General features: G+C 41.5%; 1 protein-coding gene across 3 annotated transcripts; it reads right to left on the minus strand.

Moving 5' to 3' along the window:
• Positions 1 to 1,532: 1,532 nt before the first annotated feature.
• Positions 1,533 to 23,857, minus strand: LOC117375945 (atos homolog protein B). Of its 3 annotated transcripts, none has more exons than XM_033972329.2 (11): positions 23,463 to 23,857; positions 13,882 to 13,997; positions 7,696 to 7,877; positions 7,396 to 7,577; positions 5,974 to 7,211; positions 5,039 to 5,097; positions 4,759 to 4,858; positions 4,088 to 4,246; positions 3,499 to 3,567; positions 3,185 to 3,387; positions 1,533 to 2,110 (listed from the first exon to the last, which is right to left on the minus strand). In XM_033972329.2, exons 5-11 carry the CDS (start codon positions 7,075 to 7,077, stop codon positions 1,957 to 1,959), a joined length of 1,848 nt encoding a protein of 615 aa, XP_033828220.1. In that variant the 5' UTR covers positions 7,078 to 7,211; positions 7,396 to 7,577; positions 7,696 to 7,877; positions 13,882 to 13,997; positions 23,463 to 23,857; the 3' UTR covers positions 1,533 to 1,956. The 3 variants fall into 3 exon arrangements, with proteins under 3 accessions (XP_033828220.1, XP_055080419.1, XP_033828219.1); XM_055224444.1 differs by lacking the exon at positions 23,463 to 23,857 and adding an exon at positions 21,760 to 21,798; XM_033972328.2 differs by lacking the exon at positions 23,463 to 23,857 and having other exon boundaries at positions 13,882 to 14,445.
• Between the last annotated feature and the right edge of the window lie 909 nt (positions 23,858 to 24,766).

The following is a 24,766-nucleotide window of genomic DNA, read 5'->3' on the forward strand; positions in this document are numbered from 1 at the left end:
CAATGTCAGACACCAGGGGGCCCAAAACACATCACACTGTAAAGACAGAGCAGCAAATGACACCAAAATGTTTCCAATACAGGCCTGTACACTGAACTTTTGGTTATTTTTGTTGTAAATAACTCTTTTCTGGTTATTTCTGAAAGGTAGATCATTGAAAAGCTGCTGCCTTATCAACTCCATGTGTTCTGACTGAAGTTCACTGAGTCAGTCACACCCATATGTCCTGTAAAGCAGCTTAAGGACACCGCTCACACAATGGTTTAGGAATGAAAAACCACAATTACGCTACAGCTTAACAGGTCAATATCATTTCATTATTTCTTTTAGACCTTCTGGCTCCTGTGGTCCTGGGTAAATATCTGAATATAGCATAAATATATGAGGCTTAGTGTTTTTCAGCCTATACATTCACAGAGCACAGCTTCTTCTTACAGCAGTGCCACACTTGGCTTTCACTCTGTTGGCTTTGGGCGCCTATGCAAACATTAACGAAAAGTTCCTCTGTTTCTACCTGGCTGCAGTTTCACTCAGGAAGTGATGGGACGTGCAGGACCTTAAGAGTCTGTCTCCTACGTGAGAAGAGTGGAAATCATTCATGACAGAACATATGTGACAAAAGTGACCATACGCACTCAATTTAATGAGTAAATGACAACAACAAACCAGTTGTACCCGCCAGTCGCAGAGTTTATTCTTTTAAATATACATATCCCATTTTAAATACCCCCCCTCCCTCTCATCCCATCATAACTCTTCACTCTAAGTCTTCGCTTCCTCGGCCTGTGGACCTCCAGAGAGAAGCTCGTCTGCTGAAGAACACACTCTAGTTTGTGCAGCATATTGCTTATTATTAAGACATTTGCGAAAAAACATAAATTAAAAATACTACATTTTGTTTTTTTGTTTTCTGCTCCAACATCATACTGCTATTATGATCAGAGGCTAAAAACGTAAAATTAAAACAAGCACAGTGTCCCTCAGTCTGGCTTCATGGTGCATGGCTTTGTGAACGGTCACAGTGCTCAGCCAATTGGTCCAATTACATTGGTGCAGTTATGTCGACATATTTGACTTTTCCTAGTGATATCTGTAGTTTTTCCTCTTTTAGAAGACTCCATCCTGCTAAATACTGATCTTAGAGCTGCACAATATAATGCAAACTGATCATTACTGAAGAAACTCCCAGTGCCATGGTCCTCGATATGACACAAATGTAATATCAGGCCCTAAATTAAAATGTGTCACAACTAAAATAATAAATAAAATATGTTTAAAAATACCTTTTTAGCATCGACTACACAACTTAGTCCCGGAACCATTATAAATAAATGTATTATAAATGTCACTAATCTCACTGATAAAAGAAACATTATAACACAGATTTTGCAGCTTTACTGTGCAGCTCTAATTCCTCTGTGTGTGTGTGTGTGTGTGTGTGTGTGTGTGTGTGTGTGTGTGTGTGTGTGTGTGTGTGTGTGTGTGTGTGTGTGGGGTGTGTGTGGGGGTGTGTGGGTGTGTGGGGGGGGGGGGTGTGTGTGCGTGTGAGCAGGCAGACTGAAGGACAGTGTGGTACGGCACTAGAGGAAATCCAGGTGTTTAAAGTCACAAGGCATGCATGTTAACACTGAACGGAAGGGTCACCAGTTCCATCTTTTGTGTTTCATATGTGCTGTGCAAGAGGCTTCACAAGTCTCTTCTCTGCATTCTTTTTTTTTCGTTTCTTTACAGGTGAACTTTTTTTGTGAGGTCCCCTTTTGGACTCTTTTAATGGAAGATTCTTTTGATGGTCTTGAGCAAAAGCGATACAAGGGGACTTTCACAGCGGTAAACTTTCTCTGTGCTCTTGTGTCTTGCTGTGTTCATCTTATAACGTCTTTATCAAACCGATCGAGTCCGTCCGGTCCATTCATTTCTCTTGTGGCTGATGCTGGGAGTTCAAAGGTCAAGCTGAGGTCAAACACGGGGCGAGTATTTGGGGTTTTTTGGCACCTCGGTGAAAGATTTCAGCTCATAAGGAATCCCTGTGTCCACCTCGATGGATTTTCGGGAGAATAGCAGCCGGATATCATTGTGCAAGTAGATCTTCCCAGATTTGGAGCTCTGGAATCTGGAGCAAAAAAAGGTTATTAAACTGACGCCCGAGCGATAAATCATCATCAATCAGTTCATCAAATTTGTTTCAGTATTAATTTCCTGAACAGAAACGATGAAGGCTTTTAATCAGCTGCAATTAATACATAAAATAGTCTTAGATTAGATTTATTTGAGCCTGAACTCTGCTCCAAATCACAGGCTTTAACTGACAGATGACACATAGACCTCTCGATAAAAGCACCTAATCATATCATTGACGACTAGAAATGAGATGGAACTGTGCAGTTAGTCTAAGATGTCTGGGTAATCGCTCAATTGTCCAGGTATAATCCATAGAAAAAGAAAAATTCTGTTCTGTCAGCTGCATAAAAGTTGACAGAATCAGACCCAAATCAAAACAAGGAAAACAATAGTAATAGTCAGTCTGCTAAAAGGTGTGAGAGCAAACATTAGGAACCCGAACAATTATGCAAAAATATGGGCATGTGCAAAATATGGCCACAGATCACACTTAGTGCAGTTCAACAAAACTAGAACTAGAACTAAAGAAGCATCTTGGATGAGCAGAGAAACGTCTTCACTCTTAAAAACGTGTGACCAGTTGACATAATTGATTTTTTCTTTTATTATCCACAGCCCCAAGTCGACTATCCATCCACTTTCTGCTTATCTGGGGCCAGGTTTGATGGGGCAGCAGTCAACTTAATGTAAAGTAATTACTGTCAGCCATATTATTGACCACAGCAAACTAAACGGCACAGGAGCTCCAGGTTTAGATGGTCACAGATGTTTCTGACCACAGTCTGTGTCACATTATCTTGTTGTGTTGCGTTACTGGATAAAGGTTGTGACATCCATCTTTAGCGCAGTCAATTGGGAAATGATTTTTGAACAATTCCCTCTTTAAAATGCAATCAAAATGCAGAAAATGGCATACTGTTGGTCTTTTGTGTTTTCTTCTGCCTTTGCCCTTTGTGTGTTTGTTTTTCTTATATTTCTAAATGTGATAAACGTGTGTATCTGTGTCTCTTGTTTATAGTCACATTGCACTGTATTAATTTAGGGAGCAACGGCGACTCTGTATTACCTGAGATGTATTAGGTAGCAGAGGATTTTCCTCCCGGTGGCTCCCACTGCAGGTGACGACTCTCCTTTGCCCTCAGCCCCCTCCTCCACCGGCATCAGGAAGATCCGGTGCCGTAGGAAGGTCATGTGATTGATCGGCATGTCACTGAAGTTATAGGTCACCAGGAACATCTTCACCACAGTTTTGTTTGGATTAAATAAGGTCTGCAAACAGGGAACGTGAGGGGAAAATACTTAGCGTCATAATGTATATAATCAACGCCGCATGGAGTGAGTCGGTCGTTGCCATGACGTCACTCGGTGCAGTTTACTCACCACTTGAATGGTCCCTGCTTTGGGTATGCTGTATCCTTTCTTTCCCAGAGGCTCCAGGGATACTACCCCCTACACATGAAAAAGATTATTTAAAATTACAAATGAACTGATTAAATAAAAACACAAAATAATAAAAACTAATTATTAACGACTGCTTTATTATTGGACCATTAAAGCCATATTAACATGACATTTTATCCATTCTGGACACCGTGTATAATCATAAACCGATATATTTTCAATGTAATGTCAATGTAATTAGGTGTATATGTATATTAAGTAACTTTCTGCATTCAATGTCACTTTATAACACCGGTCACTTTAATAAGCCACTTTGCACTGTTGTTCTGATGCTGCTATTGTACATATTTTCTCCCTCTAAGTATTTCATTTGATTTTTTTAAGCATATCTTTTTAACTTTGTGCATGCCCTTATTTGTATTTGTATTTGTATTTATTCAGTGTGTTTATGTTGCACTTTTTCACCGAAGCAAGTTCCTAGTTTGTGAACTGTGTTCACAGACTATGGCAATAAAAGTCTTCTGATTCTGATTCTGAAAATCAAGCCTTAACCCAAATATAAACTGACCAGAAAGGGTGAGGGCGCGCTGTGCTCAGAGATGTCGTAGTAAGTGACCTGGACAGGCAAAGTGACATGCTGTGGACAGTAGGAGCCGCTGGCACCGATTTCCGCTGTGAAGCCTTCGATGCAGCCCGAAGGGGAGAAGCGCCCCTTTAACATGGACTCCTGGGACAGAAAAGACGCAAATGCAGCGAGTCACACATTCACTGGGCAATAAAAGTGTGTGAACAGAGGATTTAAAGAAGAAATATTATGCTTTTTCTATTTGGTATGAAACTATAAAATGCATCTGTCATTACTTTACATTTGGTTCATTGTAAATATATTGGTCTAAAATTACTTAATCATAGAAACACATCCACTTTCTGTTCAAAAGTGCAGAAATGAGAGACCAGGCCTCTTCACGGTGGCATTTACCTCTTAAGAACTGAAAAAATGTGTTATGTGACATTGTTGAACGCTGCATGTCATGACCAGGAGCCTGAACGCTTAATCATATTTATGAAGAAGTAGGTGGGCATAGGGGGTAGGTGAAAACTGCAATTTGAACTTAAATGCAGGACAATACAGTGGTGCTCAAACCTGCATGAATCAATTACTTTGACTAAGGAAAAAGTATTGGTTTTAAAATGCCCCTTTAAATAAACTACAACCTGTTTGTGTGTTTATGGTCGCACCTCAAAGTTGCCCAGTAGTGATCTGCTGATGGAGGCACTCAGCCCACTGGAGCGGGTGGAGCGTCCAAAGTCTGCATGTCTGCCACTGCGGAGCTGGCGGCTGTTTATCACCACAACAGATCCGTGGTTACTGGTTAAATTACACTTATTACAGCTCAACAAACATTTCATCCAGTCCAGACTCTGTACTTTAGGAGATCTTATTTTTAAAAATGAGCATTTTGCACAAGCCCTGAGCATCTAACCTGTATAAGTCTTGCATTAAAATGGGTTAACTCACCTTTTCAGTCTAATTCCATTCTTTATCCTTCTTCCATGTCGTGTGCAGTCTGTAGCTGCCTGAACATAAACACAAAACATCAGGATTAAAACATACTCTGTTCTTTTATTGCTGTAGAATTTGGTTAAACACTGGTCTCTTTCCTACTTACTGGACTTAAACTACCTTCTGTTAAATTGTTTGCATGGATATTCCCCATCTCTGGACTGTCATGTGTTGTGAAAAACACACACACAGAAGCATATTTAGCCAGTCCAGTGCTGCGTCCAAACTGAACACTCACAGCCAAAGGCTCACCCATAGCTACCTGACAGGTGTTACTTTCTACATAACATCACGCTCTTCGTCAGCTAATCATCTCACAAACTGACCCCCACAACAAACTCTTTGTCAAAAAACGTTGTCATTCATATGAAGACTGCTTCTTTGTTTTTTGTTTTGGTGAGAGTGTCCATTATTCTTAATCAGCGCATGTACAAACATTTATCTGCTCTTCAGTATTTCCTTAAAGCAAAAAACTCAACTGATACGTCCCTGAATAAATAAATCCAGTGTAGCAGCCACAGCTCTTTCTGCTCTACGGGAGCTCAGATAGTTTCACTTCAGAGGCGTTTCAAGCAGCGTGGACGGTGGCGTGTATGGCGTTTGTGTGCAGGCGTTAGAGATCAGCCCACTGTAACCAGGGAACAATACATGTGCCTCAATGGGCTTTATTCTGGAGTGACTCTGCCTGTTCCAGTGTGGTGACATCACTGTTCTCTTAGCTTCTCTAACTGCTGACGCTGTTCACGCTCCGCATTACCTCCCTGCCAAAACTTTCATTTCCCTTATTGTAATAACTAGAGCAAATACACAATGTTAATAGAAAACAGCATATTAGATTTTGGAGGCTTCAAATCTTGCTGACTCCACATAGACGTTGTGTTCGGGCTCACCTTGGGCCGATCCCGCGCTGAGGGCAGCAGGTGGTTCCAGTAGGGGGCAGCTTTAGAGTCAGTGCTACGACAGGAGTCCAGGCCTAAGCCTTGAGTGAGCAGAGACAGCCTGCTCCTCTTGGAGGTGGAGGGTCCCTCGTCTTCTGAGCAGGACTCAGCGGTGTCACCCGGCGACAGCAGCCTCTTTTTAACAGGGTGATGTCCTCCATTGGACCAGCGGTGACCGTTGCTGGGGGTCTTCTCTGAGGAGGGAAAGCCCTTGGAGTAGGAGGCGGTCTGCGTGGCACTGCGCTCGGGTGGAGACGACTCCAGTCCCACGTCCCACTCGGTGGCTTCGCCTGGCTCCTGCAGCTCTGTGTGGTGAGGGGGGGAGAAGGGGCCTGGGGGGCTGGTGGGACTGGCTGGACTGGGACTTTCGTATGTGGACATATCATATGGATATGGACTAGGCTGAGCACCACCATTACTGCTGCTCTCGTGCCCGGGGCTGCCGAGCGACACTGAAGGGGTGCGAGCCCCGTTCGTGGTCTCAGTTCTGGAGTTCCCAAATGAAAGGCCTTGGTCACACGTGGGGGGAGGTTTGGGGGAGAGAGGAGTAAAAGTATCAGCTCTGTCATGGTGCTGCGTGACCCGGCGAGAGGGGTTATGGCTGGGTGACATCGGGGGAGACCTGGGAGATCGCCCCCCTTCAGAGTCTCTGTGCTCCATTTGAGTGCAAGGATAGACAGAGCCCCAGCCGGGGGCGGGGCCACAGAGAGGGGCATCTTCAGGCCCCTCTGCATCAGTGCAGTCAGCCAGATGGGGGCGCTTGTGAGTCAAATGGGGGTCTTCCAGGCCCCTCTTGACCCCCATTCGGACAGGCCTTGCTTGTGGATCGCTGTGGGCTTCTGTGGAGGTAGAAAATCCTCCCAGCTGGGAGAAAATGGAGAGCTGGTATACCTTTTGGAGTCGAAGCTCTTCCTGACCATAGTGCCTGGGAGCCCCAGGTCTGAGCCCAGGGTCTATGCCCTGAGTGGGGGCTGTGGGAGGGGGCAGGTCCCCCTCGTGGGCTGGAAGCTCTAATGGGGGCTTTTTGTGGGCCAACTCCACATGGATGTGCCTCATGGTTATTCCACAGGAAACTAGGTTTTGTGCAAGAAGCCAAAACACTCAGAGCACTGAGCCACAGGAAGTTGGAGATCTACCGTTTCTGTGGTGATGTAGTCATCTGATGTGAAGGAAGTTGAACAACACCACACCTAAAACAGAACCATACAACAGTAAATCACTAATATAAACATTTAGGACTATGGTTTTCAACACATAGATGGACAGTGAAAAGGACATTTTAATATAAGAGACTGTTTAGATTAAATGTTTTTGTCTTGTGATAGTTGCTAGTGTTCTGTGGGAACTTAAACATGAGCATGATGGGTGTCTCACCTCAGCGCCTGTCCTGGCCTAACTTCACACAACATCTGGAGATTGTTTCTGAAATGGTCTATTAAAAGAGTCCATTGATCTCCACGGCAACAGCCAAGGAACAACACCAACATCCCAAGATAGGCGACAGGGAAACCAGTCAGCTCCAGGGGAAGCCGGAGTGGAAGAAATGAACACAGGAACTATAACCAAGAAAGAAAAAAAACATTTGTGGTTCCTTCAAAATACAGTTTTAGCAGCTCTTCATACACGGTACAAGAACGGCTGTAATCTGATCATATAAAGAGGTTAGTGACTCACCAATGAGGCAGTGTGTCAGTGATGGCCCCTGAGAGGATCTGTCTCGGAGCTATTGTTGGAGGAAAGTCTGAAGGGAATTCCTATTTTAATGGCTGACAACCAGGCTCGCCCTTCCTCTTCACCTGGAGCTGTGCTTCCACATGACTGCCACATCATGACAGGGGCATTACACCCAGAAACACCTAAAGACGACAACAAAACATGATTACACACTGTGATACTAGTTCAAAATACCCATGCACATTACTAATACAGGTAGAATTCAGTTACATTCACTCAAGTACATTTACTTTTTTGATAATATTGTACTTTGTTATTTGATATGACTTTACCTTCTCATTTTTGTGGTTTAACCTTTGAAAAACACCTGATTTTCTAATATCTGCACTAAACTGGTCACTTTATAACACCGGTCACCTTAATAAAGTCATGTCTGCACTGTTGTTCTGATGTTGTTGTATAGATCTACCTCTATGACTGTTTTATTTTTAAGCATATCTTTATCTTTTTTAACTTTATGCATGCCCTTATTTGTATTAATAATAGCTATACTTCTACTTTTTTAAATATTATTTTATTATTCAGTGTTTTATGTTGCACTTTATCACCAAAGAAAGTTCCTAGTTTGTGAGTTGTGTTCACTGACAATGGCAATAAAAGTCTGAAGATTCTTGATTTACTTTTACTTATTAGACCACTACCTTCGACTTGAGCAATATTCTGAAGTGATTATGTTTTCTTGGAGGAATATTTTTGGCTACTGTGATACAAAGTTCTCACGACTCTTCAAACCCAAACATCAATAGCTTATCATTCAGGTACTGGCCTTGTCTGCGTGACGTCGTTCCGACTTTACAGATTTTTACAGATTTTTACCAACGGGTCAAGCATCAAACCCTGAGATCTACTTGTGGAAAATTAACATTTTGATTGCGGCACCAAACAGGGGTTAGCCTGGGAGAAGCCGCCTGTTTCCCGACCCACTTGGACAAGAACTTGGGAATTTAGAGCGACGAGGGGAAAAGAAGGGAAGAGGGGGGGGTCACAGTGAAGAGTTTCCGTGGCAACCAGGACCCCAAGGATAACAGCTCATTTGTGCATTAGCCACAATGAGGAAGAAAAGGAATCGTGGCGGGAGAGAGAGCGGCGAGGAGTGGAGGGGCGGAGGAGTGGAGGGGCAGGGGGTCTCTGGGGGGAGGGGGTAGAGATGTTTTGTGGGAAAGTGCTACAAATAAAAGTTCTTGTTTACATCACTAATAAAAATCACTTTTGAGCACTGCGTAACATGGTCATTAATGAAACAAGTTATGGGTTTTTGCTTCCTGTTTTGTTTTGGGGGGTTTTCAGCATTCAAGAGCATAATGTTTGTTTTGAATTGTTAATTGCTACGGCGCTTTTCAGCCACACCAAAATCCACGAATAGCCCAGATTTTCACAGCTTGATTCAATATTCTGTTCAGAAATGTATATTTATTATGAATTTGACACGTTCTTTAGGGTTGATTATGCCTGATGAAGCGATTATGAATGAAGAACGTTTACTCTGTACTAAAAAGGTAGCAGATAACTTCTAAAATGCTCTATAAAAAAAGGGCAGGACCATGTGGATTATGAGTCAAATGTGAGGATATACGTCAGTCTGGACAGTCACGCTCATGCCACAGATAGTGATGAGGTTTAGTCAGTGTAAAATGGTCACATGACGTTACGATCCAGCGGCTTTGTTTTAAAATCAAACATGTGCAATAAAGGTATTTTTGGATTGGGCCCTTCTCTAGAGCATAATGAGGGGTGTAAAAGTGAATACAGCTCAAGAACATCATATAAAACAGTCACGGGACGAGTTGATATTATAGTTCTTTTATAGCAGACAGTTGTACCATGACCTGGAACCCCTGAAAAGCGGCGTCTCCTTCCCTGACTGTGCCGAGTGGCAGATATGGAGGGTGGGGGTGGGGTAAAAGTGTATGGTGATGAGTATTTATAGGGCTGCTGGTGTCAATGCCAAGTGAGCACCACCAGAAACTCTCCGGTCTGCGCGGACTTAATTTCAAACCTGCGAAACATCAGCCGTCCAGTCTTTCTAGGTATCGCCACAACAGCATTTGAGTCACGTAAAACGGCGCAGACGCATTCTTTCCTAATGCCTCATGCGAAACACCAATTTGAAAAGAGCTAAAATCATTCAGAGCTAATGTGATTTAAATGATTACAGTGTCACGTTTTGTATTTTTTCCCCCTCCCTAGAAATGTACCAAAATATATCACTAGATTTGAAGGATTATTACCGCTCATTTACTGCAATCTCTCAGCTGTGCATCCAAGAGAAAGAAAAAGCAATTTCAGACGCAGAGAGACAAGCGGGTGACAGGTGAATAAATGAGAGAAGTTTGATATAAGGAAACTGGGAGCTCTAGAGGGGCGGGGCTAAATAAAACCCCTAGAGCCAGAGGGGAGAGACGGGAGTGTGATCATGAACCGACATGTGAAGAACAGAATCATTTACTCTGATTAAAGTTCTGTATTCTCCGCAGCCACACTATACTCCACTGATTTCATTTACATACAAAAAGGAGGAAGTCACACATCTAAAACGCAACTTTAAAACGCACTGATAAAGTTACAGACAGGACTGGATCATCGTTACAGTGTCGGTGTCAGGTGAAAACGGCGAAATACAGTTTTGCAACTCCCTGGTCACGATAAAAATGGAGGAACTAAAGTAAATATTTGTGAGAAATTTCAAAGCAAAAAGTAAGTTGTACTGCAGTGTATTGATTATTAATTAACGTGCAAGCTACATTTTTGACCAATTATGTTGCCAATATTATTTTTTCCATGTTTTCTGGTGCTGCGTCCACACTTAAATTTATATTTACATAAACATATCTTTCATTTATTCACATACAAACATTCTAAGGGACATAAATACTTGGTTTGCTTTTGAGATTGTGGGGGGGAAAAAAACAGTGTTGTGCTGTTTCTTATGAACAGTAGACTCATTTTGTATCACTATAAAACACAAAGGACAAATGTGAAGTGTTTTATTTGCCCGTTTTGTTAAAGTTGGACACATGTTTGAGGAATACTGATCTTTTAGACCAAGTCAGTAAAAGAAAATTCAGGATTTCACTGTTCACTGTGGCGTTTCCTGTCACAATAATTACAAAACAAAACATTTAAACTGTAAGATTCCTCATTAAAGACACCGGTTTTGATGTTTTGACTCTCAAAAGCAAAAACATTCACTTGATTTCCATGTTTGCCTGAATCTTGAGCCGGCTGCGAGCATCATAAGAACAAATAGCAACGCTGTGTACTTCCTGTGATAAAACAAAGGGCGTGCTGAGAAATGTTACATGGAAAAACCTGCCCAAACCAGTGAAATTATAGTGTGATCCACAAGGACAACTAGTTCATCTAGAGGTATTTGCAGAACAGATTTCTGCCAAAGTAAACGCCCTAATTTTGTACTGCTTAGTGATTTTAGTTTAGGGGTGAATGCCGTTTGTCTCTTGAATTTGGAAAGTTAAAAGTCTCACCTAAACCTGTCAACTTTTTGGTGGATGATCCGAAACCTTCTTTTTCTTCAAGGAGATGTGTTTGTGCGGGAATGTTTGACAAAAGGGCATTGAATTTGGCAATCGCAAAACCAAAACAAGCGCACGGGCCAAATCAAACAATGATTTTTATAGTAAAGTGAGAAAATACTGAATACTATCGGCTTGTAGATCATGAAAATCAGACATTTTACAATTTTTTTGGCAATCTCAAAACCGAACCAACCTCGTGCGTGAATAAATTAAAGATATGTTTATATAAGATAAGTTTAAGTGTGGACGAAATGCCAGAAAACATGGAAAAAACATGGAAAAAATAATATTGTCACCATGGCACTAAGCGACAGATGAAGAGTCGATGACATCTGTGCTGTAGTGACTGTAATGCTGTAAAAATGTGACTAAATAAGGCTTTAGTATGATGTGGTCAAGCCCTTGCACAAGTCTGGACCACTGTTTCAAAGTATCCGCCCGTGTATATTCCCCCGGGATGGCTCTGGTCATGAGGTCAACAGTCACAGCTCCGAGGGTCACGTGACTGCGAGTCCTGGGGGTGAGATTATTTAGTATCGGAAGTTAAAAAGTTAGAATAAAACGTGATGAAATGGACCAAACATGCCGCGAGACTTAACACTTAACATCTCATTAAGAACTGACTGAGACAAATATGGGTTTAGGAGCTTTTGCGGCGACGGCGTGCTAAACGAAAACATCTGCATGCTTTCCCCCGTAAACTCTTAACATGTGTGGAGTTAAACACAAACGCACAACAACCACGGTTTAAAACGCTACACCGAGTTGTCGTTAGCTGGCAGGCTGATGGATCCTCAGAAATGGAACGACATCAACAAAAACAAAAGAAAAAAAAGAGGTGTGTGTTCACAGCTGGGTGCAGAAAATACCTATGAACCTGAGGATGTAGATCAGCAGACCAGCCGTAAACAACAAGGACAATCTGATATCATGTTACAAACTACACATGTGTGCGTCTGTTTTAGAGATTCAATCGGAAAAATAAACAGGTAAACAACTTTCCTGGCAAATCTAGACTGAAATCTCTCTGTATTTTTGACACAGTTGCATCTCAAACTTGACCAAACGTGCTCGTCCAATCAGACTTTCAGTTTTGTTTTGTTTTGTTTGTTTAGTCCAATGACACACGTCAAACAAAGAAGCTCATTGTGATATTTTTTCCTTCATTTTTCTCTGATAAGGACGGACCACGCGTGTCCCCAATTGGGCTAATCCACCTGTCAATCACGGCCATCAAAAAATGGGGAGATCCACAGTTTACCAGCCTCAAATTATTGTAAAATATTGAAAAAAAGTGTGTATTTTGGATCCAAGGCAAGTAAACAACAAGTATAACAGCTGCAACTAGTGATTATAGTGATTATTTTTTAGTTAAAGCAATAATTTAAGAATAGTAAAACACTGAATACGTCTAGATAATGAAAATCAGAACTGTTTTATTCTTTTTTAATTTAATTTAGACTTAATAATGCTGCTGTCATTACTATGAAAGGTACTTTGGCATGAGTCATGAGTCTTTACCGTCCTGTTAATGATTATAAGAGAGAAAACCAGTGACAAGCTTGTCCCCTGCAGCATATTTTGAAATAAAACAGTTTGTATATTTATGTTTTTACAGTACAAACTTCATCAGTGCAGAGTAAGCTTCATTTATGAATTTTTTCTGCATGTAAAAGTTAAAACTAGTGTATGGTATTAAGAGCTCCAGCTGTAACAGGGATGATCAAAGAAGCAAAACCCTCAGGAGATAGAGTTGCAAACATTTTATCATGCATCCTAAATATACAACCTCAACCTACCAATTGACTTCTATATCGAGATCCCGCAGTAGCGCACACGTTCTAATCCAGATCCAACTAAATTGTAATCAGATATTAACATCTCGCCCATTTTACTGCCCCTGTCTGTCTGTGTATCGCCATCGTGCACCGAGTCAATTTTATCTGTATGTGCTCAGCCGCGGCGTCCTCAGACAACCCCTTTCCACGGCACAATTTAACAGAGGTGTGACAGATTCAGCACTGCTCTTGGTTTAAACTCCCCGACTGTCAACTTTTCTTTTTTTTTTCTCCTCTCTTGAACAAACCACACCCACGCGACTCCCCTGTTACATCACACAACACTGGCTTTTCCAAACACTAAAAGTTCATCTAACAATCACCTGTTGATTAGATTATGCGCTCGCATCAGTTAAGGAATCTAATATCAGAGGGGGATGGCATGACAGCTGTATGAGAGAGAAACAGAGAAACAGAGAGACAGAGAGAGGGAGGGGAGCGTTGAAGTGCCATAGAAAGACAGGATGTAATAAAAGAAGTGAGGTTGTGTTGACTGAAACTGATAAACCCTGTGTACACTGAAGCTGGGGTTAGTCGTGTAATCTGGCCGGTGGTAGAGTTGCTGAGAGAGCTGTTTAACACGGGGTCCCTGTCTGTCTTTCTGCCCGTCTCTCTATCTGTCTGTCTGCTTTCATGTGGCCATTTTAGGAGAAGTGGAGTCACCCGTGCTGCTCAGCTGACAAATATGACAGACAAGACAGTGACGTTTCACACGCCTGACGTGACAGAACCAAACACGACTTGTTGACACTGACCTTTTTAGAGCAAAGTGGATGTTCCTCGGTGAGTTGGTAGTTTGTTTCTTTGGTGACTTGGTGTCCCTGGTGGATCAGGTTGTGCTCAGGTCGCTGTAACCTCCTCTTCCTTCCTCCTGCATAAACAGCGTTGAGAATGACACTCTGTAAGCACGAAGCTCTTGCCAAAGTTATTCCCTCTCTGCAGCTGGTTTGTTCAGGCCTGGTAGCTACACCTCCTCTTTTCTAAGTGTTGTTTTTGTGCTGCTACCTCTCCTCCCTTCGTCTCACACACATTCACAAATCAGAAGACCCATCAGGACTCCCCCCTCTTCTCCTTTTCTCTGGGCTGGAGCCACCCCCCTCCTTTTCACTCCCTGTTTTCTTCCTTTCTCTCATTCGCGCCCCTCCAAAATATCTTGGATACAAAAGCCACTTCATGTGCTAGCATTCCCCTCTTTCCTCTCCTCCCATTTCGCTCTGTCCTGTGGACAAGCTCCTCCTCTCTGAGCCTCGCTGCTCGCTGGCCTGTGTATATTTTCTTTCTGTTGGTTTCCTCTCAGCTGATAGAGCCAGGCGTGCTTTGCTCACTCAGCAGTGAAGGCATACAAGGCAAAGTGAGAGAAGCAGGGGAGGCGGGACACTGGCCTCTGATTGGCCGGCCAGAAGAGGGGCCAGCAGCAAAGACTGTGATGATGATTGGCTGGGGGCGGAGACTGGACTCATTAGCCCCGCCCACCTGCTTATCCCGTTCTACAGAAGAAAACATGTAAAGAGCACTTTTCCAAAATACTCTTGAGTTGGAGTTAAACGTGTGGCTTTGACAGCTCCAGACCTGGATTTATTTAATCCATTTGGGCTCAATCTGAATACGTCTTTGTACAACACTACACAAAGGAATGATCTATATAAAAAAACTAGACGCACTAAAAGCACTTTCACACCTCACAATGGTAAGTATGTAGACTGACGAGACAAAAGCAGGGGAATACTTTCAGCTTAAAACACAATCAGAGTCTAAAGACATTCAAACAAAACTTACGGTACTAAAATGTGCAATCAGGAGTACCACCATCACTGCAAATTAGATTAATTTCAAAGTCATTTACGGAGCATTTTTCACAATTTAAATCAAACCGACTCGTAGGGCCAAAACACTTTAATGGTTCCAGACCTTAGTTTTGGTCATAATAAAGTATTGTGCCACTTATACTATATAAACAGACAATAACTTCACTTTTTTCTTGGCGATCAAACCTGAAAAACACTAAATTATATTATGTAACGCTCTATTGTAATCTTGTGGAGGAAGTCAATTGTGATTAGACAGGGCCTGCCACAAACATTTGGCAAAAAAAATGAGGCTAATGGATGAAGTTTTCTTTTCCTCCGCTGTGACTTGTTTCCACTTGTAACACAGAAGCTGAGTTTTTACTGAGCTCACGGCGTAGACACACAGACACGTGTCGTCTGTGACTGGGGCAGATAGGGAAAGAATTACAAGTGAAAAAGTTTATCAGAGGAGCAGCAGCACACAGCTGTGTCTGTGTGCACTTCACCATCTGTGATCTAATAAGGTACAGCATGTGGACTTGGCACGACACTGGAGCACTTCACACAGACCTGGAGGCTCAAGGCAAAACGAGCAGGAGGAAGTATCGATACTGTCAAGAACTAATCAATACTTTTGATTTACTATAGTTTTATCATCTCGACATACGACAGACACATGAAAATTCAACTTAAGTACATTTTTACAGTGGAGACTTTTAACTTTTACTTCACTACATTTGAGAGTAGTATCTGTACTTTCTACTCTACTACATTTTTTAACTGAACCGTGAAGTAAAAAGTATTTAAATAAATATGATTCGAGGGGTTATTTTTTACTTTTGTAGTATCATCCCGTCTAAGGTTTTCGAGTTAAACAAAAATAAATACACAGAATTCAAAAGAAAAATTTAAAAACATATCTGCATAGCAACTGTTGACCAAAATATACATCATTTTCCATCAATATCACTACGTTTAACAGACAAATTAGCAACACTCAAAACACAACACACAAAATATGCGTGAAATACATTTACGTTTTACTCTTAAAATGCATTTTTAAACGGGTTCTTAAATACTTTTACTCAAGCAGATATTTCCATGTGATACTTTTACTTGAATAACGTTTGTATCTGTACTTTTACCTAACAAAGCTGAGTTCTTCATGCTGCACTGCTAACTGTCCACAGCAGATCTCATGTGTAAACGATCTGTCCCTTTAATACGACTCCATATTTGGACAAAAGGGGCGTCCTGAACTCAAGGACCCTCCTCCGCTGAAGCGCAGAGCAGAAAACACTCCACATTCCTCTGACACAAAAGCCCTGATGTGATGTGGGGTCCCATGTGACACTTAATTAGTTGCTTCCAGTGGTCAGGTATCGCATTACTAAGATTTACACTGATTTGTGACGAATCCTGCAGTTTTATTTCACACAAAAACAAAAAGAGTTTGGGTGAATGAAGGTAAAAAGACAGAGACAGAGTGACACCGGCCTGAATAAACTTTTACATGTCTGCGATGTCATGAAGTCCTCCAAAACACACATATATTACTCTAAAAAGTATATATCATGGGGAATCATTTTAAGGCACAAGTGTCAAACTCAAGGCCCATGGGCAAAATGTGGCCTGCCATGTCATTTCATGTGGCCCATAACAAGGTAAATTAAAAGGATTGACTGTCTTAAAATGTCAGTTTATCAGGAGATCGCAAGTTATACAGCCATATTTTTTACATCTATGGGAAAAATAAAATAAAATAAATAATAAACAAATAAATAAATAATAAAATAATATTAAAACATATAATAATAATAATAATAATAATAATAATAATAATAATAATAAATACATTAGTAATATTTGTAATTTGAATAAGTAATAAATACAGAAAGTTTATGAACAAGTTAAAAAAGTAGTTACATTTATATTCGATTACTTCTGGCCCTTTGAGAGTGGCCATTTTCCTGATGAGGCCAGTTGCCAGTATTAAACTAAAATGCACACAACAGCAAGAGATCCATAGAAATCCTCTGCAATATTGTAAATGAAACGCGTCGTATTGTGGAAAACATCACTGCAGGGTTGTATATTCATGCGGGGTATTAAAGAAAGGGTATTATGCAAAGTCTATCATGTTAAAACACGTCTGCAGTCAGGTTAAAAGGTAACATGGTGATTTAAATGTTATGTGTTAACAGTAAATACCACAGAGAAGTGTAGTCCTCTTTAAACTGAGACATTCAGGTCTGAGAGCAGAGCTTTACATGCAAATTCAGTCTATGTAAAAGCTGTAATAATATGTGTGGACCCGGTCTAGCCACTTGCACGGGACGATAGTTATAAAAGCATTTAACCGCCACCATCTCATCCATTCTAAATAGACTTTTTTTTTTTTCCAAAGCACAAAAACAATATATTTAGAGGTCCTATATTACGCAAAATTGACTCTTGTGAGCTTTAAGTCATGTTATAATGCAGCTTCCTCCTCAAAAACAGATCTGGAGTTGTGTTTTATTTCATTCACATGTTTGAGTAACTCTTTATTAATAGTCTGTAACATCTCCAAAGCTCAAAATGCTCTGTTCCACCTGGTGATGTCATAAAGTGGTAGTTTCCAAGTTAACAGCTCCTTTTACCTTTAGTGTAGTAGTAGATTGGCAATTCCAGGGCTGAAATTATCCAAATGATTATAGAAATGAAGGTGTGTGGAGTTTAAAAACACAGTGGAGCACTTCCTGTATCACCACATGATGACATCACAAGGTGGAACAGAGTGTTTTCAGTTTGCGAGAAGAACTCAGCCTAAATATACAGGCGTGTTTGTGTGTTAAACATGTGAATGGAACAAAACACAACTCCAGGTCTGTTTGTGACGAGGAAACAACATTAGAACGCAGATCAGAAGATGTTCTAACGTGTCCCCTTTAAACGACGGCTCTTTAAACGACGGCCCTTTAAACGACGGCTCTGGGTCAGGAGGCGTTTGACCAGCTGTGCATTGACAAATAGCCCCACGTGCCTAAAACAGACCCCGCAATTTCAGCTTCAAAATTCCGCCCTGTGCACGGTGACTGTTTATGCTAATTAAGCACATTTAACTCAAACTGATACGTTTAAGCTGCCACAAAAATTGAGAGATGATTCTGCAAAAAACTAAAATAAACATTGTGGTCAGTGTTTATTTTAGTTCCCCCAGACCATCTATATGAGCTTTATTACAGTAGTGTTGCATTTATACTGACATTTGACTTTTCAAAGATGGTTTAACGATTGAAACAAGGACGTACACAAAAAGCTATTATGTATTTTTTGTGTTTGCGATGGGGATAAATGGGACATGGTTTATTGAAAACAGGAACATCATATTTTCGCAGATCATGCAGGGCTTAAGTTAATCCTGCGTTTAAGGAAAAGCTTTTCCCTTTCCTCTTTGATTTGGGGATATATTTTGAAGGCTCCAGCAAATATCTGAGAGGTTATAACAGTGAGTAACGGTAGTGTTTCGACAACTGTCCCTCCCCGATGCATCACGTCGTTCCATAAGCGCTACGGATTTTCAAATGATGCACAACAGTTACGGTATTTAGGATACAGGACGCTACCAGACAAATTTAAGATAAGAAAATGTAAAAGAAGCGAGCGATAAATGACATTAAACGGCCAATATTACGCTATTTTCTGGTTATTATTGTTGTTAGGTCATCACAAACACACCCGGAGTTGTGTTTTGCTTAATTCGCACATGCTTAAAACGCACAAACCCTGCATATTTAGTTCATTTCTCAAACAGAAAACACCCCGTTCCACCTTGTGATGTCATGCAGTAATACAGGAAGTTCTCCAGTGTTTTGAAACTCCACACACCTTCGACTAAAACTACCTCTTCATGACATCACAGGGTGGAACTGAGCATTTTAAGCTTTGGGAGATGCGTGAATGAAACAAAACACAACTCCAAGGATGTTTTCGATGACGTAACGACATTATAACATGGTTTAAAGCTCAACAGGAGTCAATTTTGCCTCATGTGCGACCTATAAAACCAACCTCAGGTATTACATTGTCGGGTTGTGTTGTGTTCCTCCTATTTAAAGAGTTAAAGGCAGGGCTGGGGAAGCAGATTTGTATGTGAGTATGTGATGTGAAGTATGGAGGGGGGCGAGCGTCTTGGTGACAGTCCGGGCCGGCGCAAAGGATGGAATGTTCCCCACGAATGTGCTGCGGCCTATTCACGGAGGACACAGGAAATAAAGCTCTCATACACCTCACCTTGCTCCTTCTTCTGATTCCTTCACCCCCAAAACCGTCCGTTATTTCTGCTTTTGGCCCGTTTTAAATCCAGTCCATGCGCCCCCCCCCCCCATCTCCATCCTCCCCGTCGCTTTCAAGTGGTCTTTGAGGGCATTTTGGGAGCTTCTCTTGTGCTAAAATCAATTCCTTTTTTCAGTCTTTTGGGGGACCTCGCGCAGCAGGCTTGTGTGGCACCGCTCAGACTGGTAGCAGCTGAATAGACGACTCTGCCATCTGGAGCCAATGCAATAAATAGCGCTTTGTGTCTGATAATATCCAACTAGGGGTATGTTACCGCAGTCGTCCGGATAGCTTAGCATTCTGGTTTACATGTTGATGATGTCGATATTCTCTTGAAGGATTCCGTTACCAATAATCATCTTTGGTTTTTACAGTGAAAAATTTGCATAATGGACTGTAAAATAAAACCACAGAATAAATCCACTGGAGATGCATTTATACCTTAAGTTTGGCACATTTCTACATTATGTTTTAAGCTTTTTGATAATTTTCTAAGCAACAACATACTCATTTTGCATATCCTAAAACACAGCAGTCTTGCTGTTTTGCAACCCTCCTTGACGCTTAGGTGTTTAGGAGCTACACATTAATCAGTAACAGAGCTGGATTCACTCAGTTTATCGAGAAGCACAAAGCGAGTTGTCCACTTTGGCTCGTGGGTCGCTTGGGGTTGAAGGTCCAGAGGGGTCTCGCCAGGGTTAATCCTGAGATGAGTCCACAAACACACAAACGCACCAGTTAAGCTAGCTTTAATGTCAAGCTTCTAAGCGCCAGGTCTGCTCCTGCACAGCAAAGCGTCGACAGATCGCTTGCACTGGAAAACTAAACATTAGTTATTTATACTGTCCTGTTTTTAAGCTTTGTGTTCTGTCCTGCATTTACAAACCACAATCAAAACAGACGCACACAACTTCTGCTTTGCATTGTTAGGCTGTTGGCGCACAACGGCAGCCACATCTGTGTCATTCTGCCTCAAGCCACTGAAAAGCAAGACCTACATGAAAAAAAACAATGCCTTTATTGGGATTCAAACCATGTTATATTCATTTTTTCCCAGTATTTTTATTCATTCTTAAGTAATCCTGTATTGTCCTGCATACGAGACATCAAAGCTCAAAGAAATATTCACTTCTCACCTACCACCTAACCCCGCCCACATCTCTTCTTTGAAAAATAAAGCTCATAATTTCATTTTTCGATAATAGAAGCTGTAAATGTTAAGCTGAAATGCCACTATGAAAAAGTTCTGAACAGGATATAAGATAAAAGCAAGTCTGGTGTAAATAAAAGATAAAAAAAAAAAAGAAAACATTTGTTAAAACAGCCCGGGAAAGCAATGCTGTCGAAACATGTCATTTAAACTGTAATGATACCGCCTTCTCAGGCTCATAAAATGCAAAAAAAAGCATTACAGGGCAAAGCTGCTCAGGATCAGCTGCTCCCCTTCACAGCTACATGAGCAAACATTTATACTATGACACACAGCAAATCCAAACAAAAGACATGAGGCCTGAGTCCTTCTATGGTACAACCCAAACACACAGGCATATGCACAGACCTAATGAGACGACTGCTACAAAAAAAGTATTCTCTGGTTGTATCGTTAATGAAAGCCTGGGTTAAATAAATAAACAGTGCTGCTGGCTTTATAATGCTCAGAGAATTAAGTGGATCACATGTTCATTGGATTTTCATGCGTATTCAATCATCTGTGTCACTAAAACAGGAAATAGAACCAAGTTTATAGCTCCATATGGAAATAAATGTTGTATGCAAGCTTTATTCAAGATGATACGCATAGAAAAACATCCAAATTTGTTCATCTCTATCAAATATTGTGACTGTTTGCAACTTTTAATAGATAGATCATGTTCGCCGTTGCATCAAAAACATGTTCATATAGGCCTAAAATACAGCGTAAGCAGGTTTAGACATAAGAAGACGCCATGTTTGGTTGTTTAAGGAGGAATTCAAGTTATATTGTTGATCTTGCAGCCCTAAAATACACAAAATAACTGACAGCTTCTTATTGTAGCTGGGTACACCAATTAAATTATGATACAACAATAAAGTCTGTCTTATTTTTGCGTTGAAAAACTCTTGCCGTGTGTGATATAATTTCTTGTGTAACGTCAAACCCTGTTCATTAATTCTGCAGGAGGCGCTGTCACCTAGTTATTCCCCTCTGTTTCTGCAGTGAGTCGAGTTCAAAGTGAATCTGCTGCAGTGGAGTTTTCTAACCTTCCAAACAAAAATGGATGTCAGGCTGCAGGCTGTGTTATTAAATATATGGTTCTTCTAATGTTCACTTTTTTCGCTCAAGACAAAGAACAGACAAGGTTCTTAGTTAAATGGATAACTAACTAGTCTCTCATAATTGGACTAGCTGACACCTCACCCCTACTTGTCGATGTTAATTGGAAGTGTAGCTCTCTTTATCAGTAACAAAACAGGTCTTTTCTTGCACAAAATAGCATATTAGCATAACGTTGTGATAAAAAATTAAAGATGCAATGAAAACGTGCTTACCATAACTACAGGAACTTGCCCTGTGATCTGCACTCTTGTTAATTTTATCTATGCAAACCACCCTGCGCTCTCCCTGTGCTGAGGCTTGTCAGGGTTAAGATAAGGTTTACACCAAATATGCAAGTCATATAATCTTTAATTATTAATCAGACATGTTTTAAATCATGTTTAAAGCCCCAACAGCCACTGCCACGACCTACAACACACAAAATAAACATACCATATATTCTTACCATTATCAAGATAAATGAGATACCTGAGACTCCAGGTGCACTGTTTTTCTACAAATTAGCCCACACTTACAAGTAAACTTACAAAAACTTTAAGAGGGTGCTATATGTGCGTTTTAGGTGGAGGGTCTGAAACCTTCTTTTACACAAGCAGATATTGCCTGGAATGTTCCATAAAATGGTATAAAATAAGAAAGCGACTCCACCAAACCAAGAAAAAGCTGTAACTGAATAAAGGACGGCTCTAGGTAAGCACCATGCTGCAGTCAAGGCAAACCCTCCTCTAGAAAACTTACATAGTGCATCTTTAAGTAAAATGAAGCAATAGGTTTTGTGTTAGTATTAACAGTAATAACAGTAACATTCAAGGCTTGTTCTCATTCACAAGAATTCTTAAGCTGACCCTTTTGCACATGAGAGCACGCATGCTCTGGACCAAGAGCAGGCTCACATGCCCCTCGCCTACAGGGCCATTAGAGCAGAGATGTGACATCACACTCAGCTGAGGACAAAGCCCACTGCCTTCTCCCAGACAGAGAGGGAAGGAGGGGCGCCACAGCATCACAAGGACGAAAGAGGAACGGGAAAAGGTGCATATGGATCTGCTGCAGCTGTGTGTGTGTGTGGGGGGGGGGGGGGGGGGGGGGGCGTAGAGGTGCAGTGCATACTTCTGACACAGCTGGTGGATTTCTAATGCACATGTGACGCAGAGTGAGGGAAGCTGCTGCACGTGCTTAATGTACAGGTCACTACCATCATGCCCCATTTGTCAGGACAATGGGATGATGGGAGGTTGGGCTACTCTCATAATTCAATGTATAGACTTTCTCTAAATATAGGCATAGTTTAGTGACAGGCTTGGTCTTATCTTAGCTCTGTTGAATGATGCAATGTAATTCCCATGAGTTATGTGAGGGAACAATACACCCACCACAGTCCACTGTGCACGTCTATCCTCTGTGCTGTAAGCCCTACATGATGATCATCTCCCCACCCGCTGAGCTACAGCCATAATCTCATATATGTGCCACTGCTGCTTGATCCCTCTTTCTGCAAAGCGCATATGCACAGTCCCAGGAGGCCAGGACTGTGTACTTCAAATATAACCAAAGCAAAGGCACACACACGCCCACTATGGTGATTAATACATCACTAAGCATGTCCCTTATCACAGCAGACTGCATACACACATAACTGCACAAGAAAGACACAGGAGTGTGGCAGACAAAGCAGGGAACGCCCCCTGCTCCTGCAAGCTCCTGTCAGGTCATCAACTGGATCATACTGGTTTCCAACCTTCTCTTCACATTCAAATGTAAATCTAAGACTAAACAAGCACTGAGCATTTAACTATAAACAAATATGAACCTGAAAATCACCTGTAGTAACAAGTGCATCTGTGGCAGGATCAAATATTTGCATTTTTAAACAAAACAATAAAGAAAACTGCAGAGAAAATCAGTTGAATCTCACCTAATGAAGAGGCGGATGGTGGGATGAGAAGTCTGTTCCTCTGTGTCTGTTTCTCTGTGTCTGTTCCTCTGTGTGGTTCAGGAGTTTGGCCTTCGTCTTGACTCTGTCGTCTTGTCTCTGTCGTCTTGTCTCTGTCGTCTTGTCTCTGTCGTCTTGTCTCTGTCGTCTTGTCTCTGTCGCGTTGGAGACTTCGATGCTAAAGGCGTTAGCAGATGGAGGATTGGCGTGAAACCTCAAAAGCCAAATGAGTCACAGGTCCAGAGTGTTTCAGCCGTAGCTCAGTGCTGGCTGTGATGTGTCCACGTCTCTTCTTCCGTGTGCTGGTACCGTATATTCTTCAACTCGCAGCTGTTTTCGTTGTTTCAGCCTTTGCTTTAAATTCCTTCTGTCTCTTTAAATCCCGTCGTTTCCGGGGTTTCTGACGTATATATAGTGGGCGGGGCTTCACTGCCAGCTGAGGCGCTGTCATTTAACTGATTGGTCGCGTTCGTTCCGCGTAGCCAATCAGCGTCCAGCTCAGACGCCCATTCTAAATTATGTAAATTTATTCAGAACTGCTCGTTTCTGATTGGACATTAGATTAACTCTAGACACGCCCAGTCCACGTGCTTTTTCCACTCCTCCCATTCTTAAGAGCAGAGGGCTGGTCTACTCCAGGAGACACATGGACGCTACAAATGCACTTTTACAACAATGGTTTAGTAAAACGCACGTAAAACAAACACAAAACACTTCAGCAGAGAGACAGGCGAATGACAAGAATTTAACAAACAATGTGAAACGTGATCTTACTCAAATTTACCCTGAATCAGACTGAGCCGTGTTATCTAATATAGACACCCCCGCACGTGAAAGAAGGGCTTAACTCAACCCTCTACACTAATGAACAAGTCAATTATCCTTGGATAGTGGTCCAACTGTGCTACTCCTGTGTCCTAACTATCCATTATGTATATCTCTCTACTGTTGTTTGTTTGGGGTTTTCTCAAATACCAGGAAACAACCAAAAAGAGCAACTGTCGTAGGGGGAAAGGACTACAAGGGGAAATCCACCACAGCTGCAGCTAGACTTACAGTTATTAAACTTGAAAATGAAGTTAAAAGCTTCTTTCATGTTTAAAACTAAGTATACTTATAATACTGAACAGACATTCAAAGTATTTTCTCTTACTATTTATAAACACGAGTGACCTAATCAAGCTCAATGCTCCTTACTACCTTTGTGTCTAGCACCCCCTGCTGTTGAAACTAAGTATTTTCAGATGGTGCAGATATTTCACCAAAACCAGTAAAAATACAGAGTA

This window comes from Periophthalmus magnuspinnatus, chromosome 9 (assembly GCF_009829125.3).
Source record: "Periophthalmus magnuspinnatus isolate fPerMag1 chromosome 9, fPerMag1.2.pri, whole genome shotgun sequence".
In the NCBI taxonomy this organism is placed as follows: Eukaryota; Metazoa; Chordata; class Actinopteri; order Gobiiformes; family Gobiidae; genus Periophthalmus; species Periophthalmus magnuspinnatus.

What these genes read in the sequence shown, in the direction of transcription:
- LOC117375945 (XM_033972329.2), bottom strand. Translation starts at nt 7,077, where the DNA reads ATGAGGCACATCCATGTGGAGTTGGCCCACAAAAAGCCCCCATTAGAG. An exon ending in CAGCGCGGGATCGGCCCAAG is followed by an intron (nt 5,098 to 5,973) that starts GTGAGCCCGAAC and finishes GTTTATGTTCAG; the next exon opens with GCAGCTACAGACTGCACACG. An exon ending in TGCTACCTAATACATCTCAG is followed by an intron (nt 2,111 to 3,184) that starts GTAATACAGAGT and finishes TTTTTGCTCCAG; the next exon opens with ATTCCAGAGCTCCAAATCTG.